The 16,910-nt window shown below is 40.6% G+C and overlaps 1 protein-coding gene, 1 long non-coding RNA gene and 1 pseudogene across 3 annotated transcripts in view; all 3 read left to right on the top strand.

Annotated features, from left to right (window-relative positions):
- The window catches only part of LOC110489535 (TLC domain-containing protein 4-B), a 29,539-nt gene extending 27,667 nt beyond the window's left edge, over window positions 1–1,872 (top strand). For both annotated transcript variants that reach the window (XM_036945687.1, XM_036945688.1), the window contains exon 7: window positions 957–1,872. In XM_036945687.1, the coding sequence (XP_036801582.1) occupies window positions 957–1,272 (316 nt within the window). In that variant the 3' untranslated portion in view covers window positions 1,273–1,872. The remainder of the gene's footprint in view (window positions 1–956) is intronic.
- Window positions 1,873–2,440: 568 nt separating this feature from the next.
- LOC118938955 lies at window positions 2,441–4,881 on the top strand. The gene is made up of 2 exons (XR_005036347.1): window positions 2,441–4,198; window positions 4,245–4,881. It is a non-coding gene; the product is annotated as an uncharacterized LOC118938955 (long non-coding RNA).
- A 7,968-nt stretch (window positions 4,882–12,849) lies between these two features.
- Window positions 12,850–16,391, top strand: LOC110490888 (annotated as a pseudogene).
- Window positions 16,392–16,910: the final 519 nt, after the last annotated feature.

The following is a 16,910-nucleotide window of genomic DNA, read 5'->3' as shown; positions in this document are numbered from 1 at the left end:
CTTTACATTGTTGTTCTGACTGTGTCTTTCTTTACATTGTTGTTCTGACTGTGTCTTTCTTTACATTGTTGTTCTGACTGTGTCTTTCTTTACATTGTTGTTCTGACTGTGTCTTCCTTTACATTGTTGTTCTGACTGTGTCTTTCTTTACATTGTTGTTCTGACTGTGTCTTTCTTTACATTGTTGTTCTGACTGTGTCTTCCTTTACATTGTTGTTCTGACTGTGTCTTTCTTTATGTTGTTGTTCTGACTGTGTCTTTCTTTATGTTGTTGTTCTGACTGTGTCTTTCTTTACATTGTTGTTCTGACTGACTCGTTCTTTACATCGTTGTTCTGACTGTGTCTTCCTTTACATTGTTGTTCTGACTGTGTCTTCCTTTACATTGTTGTTCTGACTGACTCGTTCTTTACATTGTTGTTCAGACTGTGTCTTCCTTTACATTGTTGTTCTGACTGTGTCTTCCTTTACATTGTTGTTCTGACTGTGTCTTTCTTTATGTTGTTGTTCTGACTGTGTCTTCCTTTACATCGTTGTTCTGACTGTGTCTTTCTTTATGTTGTTGTTCTGACTGTGTCTTCCTTTACATTGTTGTTCTGACTGTGTCTTCCTTTACATTGTTGTTCTGACTGTGTCTTTCTTTATGTTGTTGTTCTGACTGTGTCTTCCTTTACATCGTTGTTCTGACTGTGTCTTTCTTTATGTTGTTGTTCTGACTGTGTCTTCCTTTACATTGTTGTTCTGACTGTGTCTTCCTTTACATTGTTGTTCTGACTGTGTCTTTCTTTATGTTGTTGTTCTGACTGTCTTCCTTTACATTGTTGTTCTGACTGTGTCTTTCTTTATGTTGTTGTTCTGACTGTGTCTTTCTTTATGTTGTTGTTCTGACTGTGTCTTCCTTTACATTGTTGTTCTGACTGACTCGTTCTTTACATCGTTGTTCTGACTGTCTTCCAGCTGGTTCTTTGAAGTGTTAGGTTACCCCAAGTCCTCCAAGCCCAACATCGCTAACGGGATGGCAATGGCCCTGGTCTTCTTCCTGGTTCGCATCGCCGTCATGCCCCTCTACTACAGCCGCATGTGGTCCGTGTACGGCACCGAAGCCTTCTACCGCGTCCCGCCGGAAGGCCGCGCCGCCTGGATCATCTCCAGCGTCTCGCTGGATGTCATGAACGTCATGTGGATGCACAAGATCGCCCGCGGCTGCTACAAGGTCATGTGCTCGGCCCGACGGCACAACGTGGAGACACGAGAGAATGGAAAGACTGACTAAGAAGCAAAAAGGGGATGGTTGATGGAATGACCAGGGGAAACCCATTGAACCACTGTCCCCCCTTTTTTTTTAGTGCACAATTGGATTAGTACCTGACTGTTTCAGGGTCAACTAACACACATCAAAAGCCAAGTCTCACACGGACTGAATTTTATGCTAGTTGACGCAGCACATTTTTGCTTCCCTTTTGAGATTGGAGCATTGTGCTGGATGTGGACAAAGGGTCAATAACTGGGGCAGTGGTTGGTGAAACTGTTAGCAACACTTTCTGTGCATTTTATCACAAAACGGCATGCCTGGGATGACGTATCTGTTTTTCCCCAACACTTCACCAAGTCAAACGTTTCCTGCTTGTTCCAGACCATAGACTCAAGGTGTGATGCTCATGTGCTCCCCAAAGTAACTTGAAGCCCCTTTTGAACACAGAGGAATTAATTATTGTTCAAATGGTGAGTACAAATAAAATAACCGTTTTTGAAAAACAGTTTTTTGGGACACAACCAACCTAACTTACCCAACCAACCCAATCAACCTAACCCAACTAACCTAACTTACCCAACCAACCTAACTTACCCAACCAACCTAACTTACCCAACCAACTTAACCAACCCAACCAACCTAACTTACCCAACCAACCTAACTTACCCAACCAACCTAACTTACCCAACCAACCTAACCAACCCAACCAACCCAACCAACCTAACTTACCCAACCAACTCAACCAACCTAACTTACCCAACCAACCTAACTTACCCAACCAACCTAACTTACCCAACCAACCTAACTTACCCAACCAACCTAACCAACTCAACCAACCTAACTTACCCAACCAACCCAACCAACCTAACTTACCCAACCAACCTAACTTACCCAACTAAACCTAACCAACCTAACTTACCCAACCAACCTAACTTACCCAACCAACTTAACCAACCCAACCAACCTAACCTAAACAACCCAACCAACCCAATCAAACTAACTAACCCAATCAACCCAATCAACCTAACTAACCCATACAACCCAATCAACCTAACCAACCCAATCAACCTAACTAACCCAACTAACCCAACCAACCATATCAACCTAACTAACCCAACCAACCCAAATAACCCAACCAACCCAAATAGCCCAACCAACCCAATCAACCTAACCAACCCAATCAACCTAACCAACCCAATCAACCTAACCAACCCAATCAACCTAACTAACCCAACCAACCCAATCAACCTAACCAACCCAAATAGCCCAACCAACCCAAAAAACCCAACCAACTCAAATAACCCATGCAGCAAAAACCTATTGTTGTAATTGTGTCATTAAAAATCTGCTATCTGTCTGCTGAGGAAGGGCAGGGTGTAGCATCTTCCTGTTTAAACCCGAACTGACTGTCTGTCAGTTGGCTGGATGAACATCTAGTGCAATCAAACCTATATCCAAGACGAGTGAGCTCAACTGAAAGAAACCTCTCAGGGAGACACTCTGATACAGAGACAGACCCCTGGCTCAAAGAAGACAGACCCCTGGCTCAAAGAAGACAGACCCCTGGCTCAAAGAAGACAGACCCCTGGCTCAAAGAATACAGACAGACCCCCAGCTCAAAGAATACAGACAGACCCCCAGCTCAAAGAATACAGACCGGCGGACCCCTGGCTCAACGACAGACACAGACCCCTTGTTCAAATGGAGTGAGGCCTCCTATGGGCCAGTCACTCTCTGGGGAAAGTTGAAGTAGGGGAAAGGGGAAAGTTGAAGTAGGGGAAAGGGGAAAGTTGAAGTAGAAAAGCATAAATGGATTCCTTACATTTGTCCAGCCGGGTTCGATTTAGGAGGATTTTAGTTCTAAATATTCATGTTGATATTTTTGTTTTAATCGAAAATGGGACTGATATGGGTACACTTTGCTGATTATGCCATACGATATGTCACGCTGCTCGCTTGTCTGACCAAAAAGATGTCGAAAGGGAAACTTTGAGAATGTGTGAGTTGAAGCAATGGGGAAATGCATTGTGGGAGTTGTCAACTGGATTCTGATATTCCTTCCGGATTTTATTTGTTCAGATGATAGGGTTAGGGTTTGTCGTCAACATTAATAATAATTTAATAATAAACTCTTAATAATTTATTTATTTAAAATATAATAATAAACTTTTAATAATTTATTAGAGTTTAAATACCATAATCGTGGTAACAAGTTGTTTCTCTCTTTTTCCACACATACTGTCAATACCAACGTATATGTACAGTCAACTGGTGCATGCTGGAATGAATTGTGTGTACCGGGTATCAGATCAATATGGAACTTGGAGTTTGTTTGGATGAGGTGCCACTGAGACAATGTCATTGGATGAGTTTGTCCCCTCTGAGCTCGACCAATGGCTACTAACACTCCCCTTGTTCCATGATCTTGGTGTAAGGAACTTCTTCTGAATCGCATTAAATATCATTTTTTTACCAGTTATGTACTGGAGCAAGTCTTCAATGTTTATCTACATACACTGAGTGTACAAACATTAGGAACACCTTTCCTAATATGTTGTTTCATCCTCTTTTGCCCTTAGAACAGCCTCAGTTTTGTCAGAGGCATGGAGTCAACAATGTGTCTAAAGCGTTCCACAGGGATGCTGGCCCATGTTGATGCCAGTGACTCAATCCGGTGTGCCTGGCACATACTACCGTAGCCCGTTCGAAAAGGCAGAGAAATATTTTGTCTTGCCCCATTCACCCTCTGAATGGCACAGATACACAACACATGTCTCATGACTTAACAATCCTTCTTTAACCGGTTTCCTCCCCTTTCATCTACAGTGGATTTAACAAGTGACACGAATAAGGAATCATATTTTTCACCTGGTCAGCATGTCATGGAAGGAGCAGGTGTTCCTAATGTTTTGTACACTCTGTGTATTTTTATTATGTTTAAGGAGATGTATAATTTATTTGGTAAAAGAGGTATAATTTATTTGGTAAAAGAGGTATAATTTATTTGGTAAAAGAGGTATAATTTATTTGGTAAAAGAGGTATAATTTATTTGGTAAAAGAGGTATAATTTATTTGGTAAAAGAGGTATAATTTATTTGGTAAAAGAGGTATAATTTATTTGGTAAAAGAGGTATAATTTATTTGGTAAAAGAGGTATAATTTATTTGGTAAAAGAGGTATAATTTATTTGGTAAAAGAGGTATTCATGATGTATCTTTTTAGTAGATTTATGAGGAAAAGTTTTCATGATTACAAGTAACATGTATATTATGCCTGCCTTTTCTCTGAGGAGTTTAGTTTAATGTGCACATACACACATTAAATATGTATTTCTTGTAATTACTTAAGATTATTACTTATGGAAAGGTGTGTCATACTACATTTTGCATTTTACTGACTGAATGACTTTTTAAAAAACAAAGTAGTTTTGACAAATGTTTTTATGTGAGGATACTTAATAAGAAATACTAGCATTGTCCTCATTCAAAATGAAAAGTTTACTTTTCAAAAAAACTTTTGATTTATTGATTTAAATGTGTACTTTTTTTGATTGTACTTTTATTTTCTATGGTGAACACAAAGAAGCATATTTTTAATCGTCTGTGAAATTAAAGAGGATACCCCAGTCATCACATTTGTCCCTTGTCATGTTCTGCAGTCTTGTTTTTTACAATTTAAAATTGAACACATTTTTAAATTGCACAGCGATCTTTTCTTACAACGTTTAATTTGTGTTTGTTTTCTATTTCATAAGCCCGCCTCAATGTGATTAACAAACCGTGTCCACTGTGAAAAGGAAAATAACACGTCAATGTTTGTGGAGGGGATTATAAGAAGGTATTGTAATAAACAGTTTCTAAGTTAAATGTTTGCCAGTATAGAGCAACGTTAATTGAAGCTCTGTACATTTCAGTTTAACTAAACTGTAGAAACCCTGACGTGTTTGTAGAAACCCTGACGTGTTTGTAGAAACCCTGACGTGTTTGTAGAGACCCTGACGTGTTTGTAGAGACCCTGACGTGTTTGTAGAGACCCTGACGTGTTTGTAGAAACCCTGACGTGTTTGTAGAGACCCTGACGTGTTTGTAGAGACCCTGACGTGTTTGTAGAAACCCTGACGTGTTTGTAGAGACCCTGACGTGTTTGTAGAGACCCTGACGTGTTTGTAGAAACCCTGACGTGTTTGTAGAAACCCTGACGTGTTTGTAGAAACCCTGACGTGTTTGTAGAGACCCTGACGTGTTTGTAGAAACCCTGACGTGTTTGTAGAAACCCTGACGTGTTTGTAGAAACCCTGACGTGTTTGTAGAGACCCTGACGTGTTTGTAGAGACCCTGACGTGTTTGTAGAGACCCTGACGTGTTTGTAGAAACCCTGACGTGTTTGTAGAAACCCTGACGTGTTTGTAGAAACCCTGACGTGTTATTTTATAATCTCATCATCAACTCTCCTCAATGTTCACTGATCTGAAAGCATGGGTGGAAATATGGTTTACGGAAGGAAGGATTATGGGAAGGAAGGTTTATGGAAAGGAAGGATTATGGGAAGGAAGGTTTATGGGAAGGAAGGATTATGGGAAGGAAGGATTATGGGAAGGAAGGTTTATGGGAAGGAAGAATTATGGGAAGGAAGGATTGTGGGAAGGAAGGATTATGGGAAGGAAGGTTTATGGAAAGGAAGGATTATGGGAAGGAAGGTTTATGGGAAGGAAGAATTATGGGAAGGAAGGATTGTGGGAAGGAAGGATTATGGGAAGGAAGGATTGTGGGAAGGAAGGATTATGGGAAGGAAGGATTGTGGGAAGGAAGGATTATGGGAAGGAATGATTGTTGGAAGGAGTGATTGTGGGAAGGAAGGATTGTGGGAAGGAAGGATTATGGGAAGGAAGGATTGTGGGAAGGAAGCGATGGTAGAGTTGGAATAGTCAATATCAGAACATCAGCACTCAGTAATGTGGTCATACAGTCAGTCTATGGTTGTGGTCATACAGTCAGTCTATGGTTGTGGCCATACAGTCAGTCTATGGTTGTGACAGTGTGGTCAGTCTATGGTTGTGGTCATACAGTCAGACTATGGTTGTGGTCATACAGTCAGTCTATGGTTGTGGCCATACAGTCAGTCTATGGTTGTGACAGTGTGGTCAGTCTATGGTTGTGGTCATATAGTCAGTCTATGGTTGTGACAGTGTAGTGAGTCTATGGTTGTGGCCATACAGTCAGTCTATGGTTGTGACAGTGTGGTCAGTCTATGGTTGTGGTCATACAGTCAGACTATGGTTGTGGTCATACAGTCAGTCTATGGTTGTGGCCATACAGTCAGTCTATGGTTGTGACAGTGTGGTCAGTCTATGGTTGTGGTCATATAGTCAGTCTATGGTTGTGACAGTGTAGTCAGTCTATGGTTGTGGCCATACAGTCAGTCTATGGTTGTGACAGTGTGGGCAGTCTATGGTTGTGGTCATACAGTCAGTCTATGGTTGTGACAGTGTGGTCAGTCTATGGTTGTGACAGTGTGGTCTGTCTATGGTTGTGACAGTGTGGTCAGTCTATGGTTGTGGTCATACAGTCAGACTATGGTTGTGACAGTATGGTCAGTCTATGGTTGTGGTCATACAGTCAGTCTATGGTTGTGACAGTGTGGACAGTCTATGGTTGTGACAGTGTGGTCAGTCTATGGTTGTGGCCATACAGTCAGTCTATGGTTGTGACAGTGTGGTCAGTCTATGGTTGTGGCCATACAGTCAGTCTATGGTTGTGACAGTGTGGTCAGTATATGGTTGTGGTCATTACAGTCAGTCTATGATTGTGACAGTGTGGTCAGTCTATGTTTGTGGTCATACAGTCAGTCTATGGTTGTGACAGTGTGGTCAGTCTATGGTTGTGACAGTGTAGTCAGTCTATGTTTGTGGTCATACAGTCAGTCTATGGTTGTGACAGTGTGGTCAGTCTATGGTTGTGACAGTGTGGTCAGTCTATGGTTGTGGTCATTACAGTCAGTCTATGGTTGTGACAGTGTGGTCAGTCTATGTTTGTGGTCATACAGCCAGTCTATGGTTGTGACAGTGTGGTCAGTCTATGGTTGTGACAGTGTGGTCAGTCTATGTTTGTGGTCATACAGTCAGTCTATGGTTGTGACAGTGTGGTCAGTCTATGGTTGTGACAGTGTAGTCAGTCTATGTTTGTGGTCATACAGTCAGTCTATGGTTGTGACAGTGTGGTCAGTCTATGGTTGTGACAGTGTAGTCAGTCTATGTTTGTGGTCATACAGTCAGTCTATGGTTGTGACAGTGTGGTCAGTCTATGGTTGTGACAGTGTAGTCAGTCTATGTTTGTGGTCATACAGTCAGTCTATGGTTGTGACAGTGTGGTCAGTATATGGTTGTGGTCAATACAGTCAGTCTATGGTTGTGACAGTGTAGTCAGTCTATGTTTGTGGTCATACAGTCAGTCTATGGTTGTGACAGTGTGGTCAGTCTATGGTTGTGACAGTGTGGTCAGTCTATGGTTGTGGCCATACAGTCAGTCTATGGTTGTGACAGTGTGGTCATTGCATGATCACGGTCCTCTCCTCACAAACCCTCTCTAACAGCACGCAGATAGACTAAAATAAAAGCCATGTTATTGCAAGCTGTAGTTAATATTTGAGTCCTGTACATGATGATTAACCCCATGAGTATTCTTTGGTAGACCTACTTGTTCATCATGGAATCCAGAGATGATGATGATGATGATGATGATGATGATGATGATGGCGAACATGTGAAAACAAAAATGTGACTTAACACCTAGCACAGAAATATCCAATTAGGAAAAGTATACAAATAAACATGAATAACTTACATGTCTGCATTTCATTACAATGATCTATTTATTCTTCAAGTAAACCAGGAAGTGCACTGGTGATGGTGCAAAATAAGTTTTCAAAATAAAGGTCCTCTCATTCTGCATGTGTTTAGTGAATGACGAGGGGGAGGGGACACAGGCTAAGATGGTTCAGTGAAGTGAACCCTGAATTCTACAAATGTTCAAAATAAAAATCCTTGGTTGCTGGCCATGGTTGACTTTTAGTTTTTAAATCTTTTACAATTACATGTCAAATCTGTGAAGATATGTGTTCCCTTTTTATGATTTGACATTCATTGTTTTTATTAATATGTTCAGAATGTAACGAGGAGGATATGGGGTCCAATTTTCTCCCATAACGAGGAGGATATGTTGTCCAATTTTCTCCCATAACGAGGAGGATATGGGGTCCAATGTTCACCCATAACGAGGAAGATATGGGGTCCAATGTTCACCCATAACGAGGAGGATATGGATAAACAGCTGTCTCTGATTGGGAACCATATCAGGCCAACATAGACATACAAAACACCTAGATGACCCACCCTAGTCACTATTACACCCCAACCAACACAGAGAAGAAACATCTTACTATGGTCAGGGTGTGACACCCACATACAGACTTGAAATCATTGGCCACTAATAAATGGAACACTAGTCACTTTAATAATGTTTACATATCTTGCATTACTCATCTCATATATATATATATATATATATATATATATATATATATATATAACTAGAAGCACAAGTATTTCACTACACTCGCAATAACATCTGCTAACCATGTGTATGTGACCAATATCATCTGCTAACCATGTGTATGTGACCAATAACATGTATTAATTATTAATATTAATATTAATGTATTATTAATACAATTTGATTTGATTGATTTTATTTGTGTGGAAGCACCTGTTTTCAATATTCTTTGTATCCCTCGTGTACTCAAATGTTTATTTTATTTTGTCAGTTACCTAGCACAAGGCTGTAGCTCTGTGGAGAACTATGTCAAAGATGATCAAGGACCGAGAGACTAATAAACAGAGACTCTGACCGAGAGACTGATAAACAGCTTCTATCTCCAGTCCATCAGACTGTTAAACAGACATCACTAGTGAGCCTCTGCCTTTGTACTCTGCCCTGAACCTTAGTCACTATTAATAACTGGCTATCACCAAGTACTCTACCCTGCACCTCAGAGACTGCTGCCCTCTGTGCATACTGTAGAGCCATTAAACACTGGGCACCTTAATAGTCATGGTTCATCCTATATAACTACTGTTGTCCACTTCATATGTATATACTGTATTCTAGTCATGGTTCATCCTGCTGTCCACTTCATATGTATATCCTGTATTCTAGTCATGGTTCATCCTGCTGTCCACTTCATATGTATATCCTGTATTCTAGTCATGGTTCATCCTATATAACTACTGCTGTCCACTTCATATGTATATACTGTATTCTAGTCATGGTTCATCCTGCTGTCCACTTCATATGTATATCCTGTATTCTAGTCATGGTTCATCCTATATAACTACTACTGTCCACTTCATATGTATATACTGTATTCTAGTCATGGCTCATCCTACATAACTACTGTTGTGTACTTCATATGGATATACTGTATTCTAGTTCATCCTATATAACTACTGCTGTCCACTTCATATGTATATACTGTATTCTAGTTCATCCTATATAACTACTACTGTCCACTTCATATGTATATACTGTATTCTAGTTCATCCTATATAACTACTACTGTCCACTTCATATGTATATACTGTATTCTAGTCATGGCTCATCCTACATAACTACTGTTGTGTACTTCATATGGATATACTGTATTCTAGTTCATCCTATATAACTACTGCTGTCCACTTCATATGTATATACTGTATTCTAGTCATGGTTCATCCTATATAACTACTGCTGTCCACTTCATATGTATATACTGTATTCTAGTCATGGTTCATCCAGCTGTCCACTTCATATGTATATACTGTATTCTAGTCATGGTTCATCCTGCTGTCCACTTCATATGTATATACTGTATTCTAGTCATGGTTCATCCAGCTGTCCACTTCATATGGATATACTGTATTCTAGTCATGGTTCATCCTGCTGTCCACTTCATATGTATATACTGTATTCTAGTCATGGTTCATCCTATATAACTACTGCTGTCCACTTCATATGTATATACTGTATTCTAGTCATGGTTCATCCAGCTGTCCACTTCATATGTATATACTGTATTCTAGTCATGGTTCATCCTGCTGTCCACTTCATATGTATATACTGTATTCTAGTCATGGTTCATCCAGCTGTCCACTTCATATGGATATACTGTATTCTAGTCATGGTTCATCCTGCTGTCCACTTCATATGTATATACTGTATTCTAGTCATGGTTCATCCTATATAACTACTGCTGTCCACTTCATATGTATATACTGTATTCTAGTCATGGTTCATCCTATATAACTACTGTTGTCCACTTCATATGTATATACTGTATTCTAGTCATGGTTCATCCTGCTGTCCACTTCATATGTATATACTGTATTCTAGTCATGGTTCATCCTGCTGTCCACTTCATATGTATATAATGTATTCTAGTCATGGTTCATCCTGCTGTCCACTTCATATGTATATACTGTATTCTAGTTCATCCTATATAACTACTGCTGTCCACTTCATATGTATATCCTGTATTCTAGTCATGGTTCATCCTGTTGTCCACTTCATATGTATATACTGTATTCTAGTTCATCCTATATAACTACTGCTGTCCACTTCATATGTATATACTGTATTCTAGTCAAGGCTCATCCTATATAACTACTACTGTCCACTTCATATGTATATACTGTATTCTAGTTCATCCTATATAACTACTGCTGTCCACTTCATATGTATATACTGTATTCTAGTCATGGTTCATCCAGCTGTCCACTTCATATGTATATCCTGTATTCTAGTCATGGTTCATCCTGCTGTCCACTTCATATGTATATACTGTATTCTAGTTCATCCTATATAACTACTGCTGTCCACTTCATATGTATATCCTGTATTCTAGTCATGGTTCATCCTGTTGTCCACTTCATATGTATATACTGTATTCTAGTTCATCCTATATAACTACTGCTGTCCACTTCATATGTATATACTGTATTCTAGTCAAGGCTCATCCTATATAACTACTACTGTCCACTTCATATGTATATACTGTATTCTAGTTCATCCTATATAACTACTACTGTCCACTTCATATGTATATACTGTATTCTAGTCAAGGCTCATCCTATATAACTACTGCTGTCCACACCTTTTCTATCCATGCACTGTCAATATTGACTATAGACACACCATTCACAGACATATATACGTATTTAAATTCTGGACTCTTATTGCTCGTTCTGATATTGATCATTCTGATACGTATTTTGGACAACGTGTATATTGTTATTGTATTGCTAGATATTGCTGCATTGTTTAAGGTAGAAATATAATCGTTATCGTTGCACCTGCGCTAAAATCTGCAACACTGTGTACGAGACCAAGAAACGTCGGTTTGATTTGCACTATAGAGTTACATTGACACCTACAGGTCTGCTATGGTACCGTTTCCCTAATTAACGTTGCAATCACATCCAGATGACGTATGCGTTGCGCGACCCGGACACCTGTTCACCGCGTTTACTACTGACCACTGCAGAGGGTTTCTGGATCATAGAAACAGAAGTCCTTCATAAAAAAACTGAATATGTTATCGATGGTTCCCGTCCTCATATGACGTAATGACGTATCATCAAAACACTCGTGACCACTCTCAATAAATCCATGTTTGACAGCGTCATGGTAAAATGCCCAAAATAACGCCAATTAATGAAACATATTTTAAGTCTTGTTGAATACTCGTTTCTGACTGGCTTGAAGAAGATTCTAGCAGGGTATTCTGGCGGCGGGGGGGGGCTTTTTGGCACAACACCGGAGCACAGGAGGTTGGTGGCACCTTCATTGGGGAGGATGGGCTCGTTGTAATGGCTAGAGCAGAATTTAATTGGTATCAAATACATGGTTTACATGTGTTTGATGCCATTCCATTGGCTCCGTGCCAACTCTTATTATGAGTCGTCCTCCCCTCAGCAGCCTCCACTGAGCCAGAACCATGTATTTATTTGTATGTATATATTATCGCTGTTGTTTTTCCTGAGCTTTGTTTACCATGTACTATTGTTACTAGTTATAGTGGAAAAAGATTTAAAGGGTAGCATGTAGCCTAGCGGTTAGAGCATTGGGCAAGCAACCGGAAGGTTGCTGGTTCGAATACTTGAGCCGAAGAGGTGTGGAGTCTGTCGATGTTCCCTTTGAGCAAGGCACTTAAGGTAACCTTCATTTGCTCCAGGGGTGTTGTACTACTGTGGCTGACCCTGTAAAACAACACATTTCACTGCACCTACCTGGTGACAATAAAATGTAAATATATGTATTTTTTTACCATTTTCATTTTGTGTGGAGATTGATGTTGGCTGATCTGTGTTGTATGTAGCTGGCAGGTTGAGGAAACAATGTTCCGCTCTGACGACAACACATTCTATTCTGTGAAGCTTATCTCGTTGAAGCAGGACTTTTTCCTGACTGTGACCTACCTAGATCTGTGTTGTAACGTTGACTTCTCAAATCCATGGCCTCAGTAGTTGACCCCACCATCCGAGTGCCCCATGTACCACTCTACTGCTGATGCCCCTGCACAAGAGATGCACGCTGCTGCCTCAGGTGCGCCAGGCCTGGGCCTATGAGTTTGTGGAGTGTCCTAGGAAGACAGCAGCTGCACAGGGCCAGACTGACATCGACTCCACTAACATGGTCAGTAAGGGGATAAAGTGCTTATGATCTACAAGAATAGTGTTCAACAAGAATAGTGTTCAACAAGAATAGTGTTCAAGAATAGTGTTCAACAAGAATAGTGTTCAACAAGAACAGTGTTCAACAAGAATAGTGTTCAACAAGAATAGTGTACAACAAGAATAGTGTTCAACAAGAATAGTGTTCAACAAGAATAGTGTTCAACAAGAACAGTGTTCAACAAGAATAGTGTTCAACAAGAACAGTGTTCAACAAGAATAGTGTTCAACAAGAATAGGGTTCAACAAGAACAGTGTTCAACAAGAACAGTGTTCAACAAGAACAGTGTTCAAAAGAATAGTGTTCAACAAGAATAGTGTTCAACAAGAACAGTGTTCAACAAGAATAGTGTTCAACAAGAATAGTGTTAAACAAGAATAGTGTTCAACAAGAACTGTGTTCAACAAGAACAGTGTTCAACAAGAATAGTGTTCAACAAGAATAGTGTTCGACAAGAATAGTGTTCAACAAGAACAGTGTTCAACAAGAATAGTGTTCAACAAGAACAGTGTTCAACAAGAATAGTGTTCAACAAGAATAGTGTTCAACAAGAACAGTGTTCAACAAGAATAGTGTTCAACAAGAACAGTGTTCAACAAGAATAGTGTTCAACAAGAATAGGGTTCAACAAGAACAGTGTTCAACAAGAACAGTGTTCAACAAGAATAGTGTTCAAAAGAATAGTGTTCAACAAGAATAGTGTTCAACAAGAATAGTGTTCAACAAGAATAGTGTTCAACAAGAACCGTGTTCAACAAGAACAGTGTTCAACAAGAATAGTGTTCAACAAGAATAGTGTTCGACAAGAATAGTGTTCAACAAGAATAGTGTTCAACAAGAACCGTGTTCAACAAGAACAGTGTTCAACAAGAATAGTGTTCAAAAGAATAGTGTTCAACAAGAATAGTGTTCAACGAGAATAGTGTTCAACAAGAACAGTGTTCAACAAGAATAGTGTTCAACGAGAATAGTGTTCAACAAGAATAGTGTTCAAAAGAATAGTGTTCAACAAGAATAGTGTTCAACAAGAATAGTGAAGGGAAAGGCTTGATGGGGGGACATATTGGCTAATGTTATTATCACCCCCCCCCCCCCCCCCCCCATCCAACTCCCAGCTCCAGACCAACTCGCCCCCCCCTGCCAATGAACAGAGAGGAGTCTAAGATCCCAGGGGCTGGAACCAATAAGAACCGGGTCTACTCCTCGGAACAGACGTTCTGGAATGCTTAGGAAAGGTTAAGGCTCAGGAAAGGTTAAGACTCAGGAAAGGTTAAGACTCAGGAAAGGTTAAGACTCAGGAAAGGTTAAGACTCAGGAAAGGTTAAGGCCCAGGAAAGGTTAAGGCCCAGGAAAGGTTAAGGCCCAGGAAAGGTTAAGGCCCAGGAAAGGTTAAGACTCAGGAAAGGTTAAGACTCAGGAAAGGTTAAGGCCCAGGAAAGGTTAAGGCCCAGGAAAGGTTAAGGCCCAGGAAAGGTTAAGGCCCAGGAAAGGTTAAGGCTCAGGAAAGGTTAAGACTCAGGAAAGGTTAAGGCTCAGGAAAGGTTAAGGCTCAGGAAAGGTTAAGGCTACATTGATGATGTTAGATAGGTTTACATCGTACTACAGTCATGCTATTTACAAAGGGTTAAATCTACTAGGAAGCTGTATTGAAGCGTGGAGAGCTCTTTCGTGAACACTGCTTACGATGTGTTCTGACTGCAATGTTTTCTGTTAAGTCTGTGACATCACGGTGATCTCTCATATAGCTCTTACGCAGAGCGTGCCGTGACTAGGAAAATGAAATATCACCAATCAGAGGAGGATAGAGGAAGAATCCAACACTTTTCTTTTTGTAGAAATGTTATAATTGTTTTTGTTCTAGGTTTTTTGAGCTTTCAATATTCAATATCTCTTACACGAAGAGTGCCATGACTATGAAATTGATATGTAAAATTGCTATGTGTCACCTGAGTGGCTTTGGTGGTTGTTGCTGGAAACATTCACTGGACTGGTGGCATGAAGTCTGTTGGCCTGTATGTCTGTGCTTTCAAGAAGCAGGAGCCAACACGGTGCAGCACTGTGGCTTAAAACAGCAGAAAACTATTTACTTCCCCACCACCAGGTGGCACTGAAGGGAAGATGACCTGGGTCAACAAGACATGTCCAACATCATCAAGATCCACAACACCAACAACAATCAGGCGTGGCAGGAGAATCTGAAGTGGGATGCCCACCACGCCAGGTGAGTAGGAAAAAGAGACGTTCCTGGATTTAGTAATTCATAGTCATAGCTAGTGATAGTTAGGGGTGACATGTCGGCTAGAGGTTAGAGCGTTGGGCCAGTAACAAAAGGTTGCTAGTTCAAGTCCCAGAGCAGACAAGGTAAAAATCAGTGACTCTGCCCCTGAACAAGGCAGTTAACCTGCTGTTCCTAGGGTGTCATTGTAAATAAGAATTTGTTCTTTAACTGACTTGCCTAGTTAAATAAAATAAAAAAAGTTAATTATGTTAAAGTTAGGCATAATTGATGGAGAATACTTTTTAGAAGCCTTTCCAAACATTCAATAACCCATCAGACCTCCAGATCTAACACTGCTTTCACCGTGTTACAGACTGATGAGGAATGAGGAAATGAGGAGGAAATAACTATTATTTTTTTGACTCGTTCTGGCTGACATTTTACTTTTCTTGTTAGGGAATGTCCACGCGGTCCGTCCCTGAAACGTTTTGAGGGGCAAAGCCAAGCAGTTCTCCTCTAGGGCTCGAATGCATCAGAAAATTGCTGTCAGTAACTTTGTGGTCCTCTACTTTGAAATGTTTGTGCGAAGAAGTTATATGTGCAGAGTACATTCTGAATTAAAGGGCCAGCGTGATATGATAGAGGCAGTGCCTTGAGAAGCGTACAAAGTCCATTTCACAGTATAAGATATTTTGAATTATTCTATTCGTATCAGTCTTCAGATATGAGTTGCCATTGGACCGTCATGACTGGATCGTGGACCCGCTGTGGGAACGAAGTCCGCTTCGTGATCGATTACTACGACGAAGAGTTCAACAAGGACACCTATGAGTTCTCCATCTCCGTCCGCACAGCTTTTGACTCTATAGATGCAGTCTGGGACAGGATTTTGGCTCTACTGGCTCTGAAACCATTTGGTTTTAAATTGATTGAGGCGCATATATCTGTCATGGCTTTAAAACCACATCCTGTCTGTTTAGAGCAAAGGTCTTCTGAAACAGCATATTAGTGGGTGTCCTGCTTCGTTTTAAATGGAACCCATTCCCTAGGTATTCTCTATGGGTGCTGGTCAACAGCAGAGCTAGTATCCCAAACAGCACCCCATTCCCTAGGTATTCTCTATGGGTGCTGGTCAACAGCAGAGTTAGTATCCCAAACAGCACCCCATTCCCTAGGTATTCTCTATGGGCGCTGGTCAACAGCAGAGTTAGTATCTCAAACAGCACCCCATTCCCTAGGTATTCTCTATGGGCGCTGGTCAACAGCAGAGTTAGTATCCCAAACAGCACCCCATTCCCTAGGTATTCTCTATGGGTGCTGGTCAACAGCAGAGTTAGTATCCCAAACAGCACCCCATTCCCTAGGTATTCTCTATGGGCGCTGGTCAACAGCAGAGTTAGTATCCCAAACAGCACCCCATTCCCTAGGTATTCTCTATGGGCGCTGGTCAACAGCAGTGTACTACACAGGGAATAGGGTGCTGTTTGGGATACTACCTCTGTTGTGTTCAATGTAGGAGGGCTGATGTTCTGTGATGTGGACTCAGGCTCAGCAAAATGTTCACTCGTGTCCGTCCCTGTTGTGATATTAGTATTCAAATCGCCACCCTGCAGCTATAGTTGGCAATGAAAAGCTCTGTTAACACCCAGCTACAAAGGCCTTAAGGCTTTTAAAAGCT

Source organism: Oncorhynchus mykiss, chromosome 15, assembly GCF_013265735.2.
Source record: "Oncorhynchus mykiss isolate Arlee chromosome 15, USDA_OmykA_1.1, whole genome shotgun sequence".
NCBI lineage: Eukaryota > Metazoa > Chordata > Actinopteri > Salmoniformes > Salmonidae > Oncorhynchus > Oncorhynchus mykiss.
This window is presented reverse-complemented; position numbering and strand designations above follow the sequence as displayed.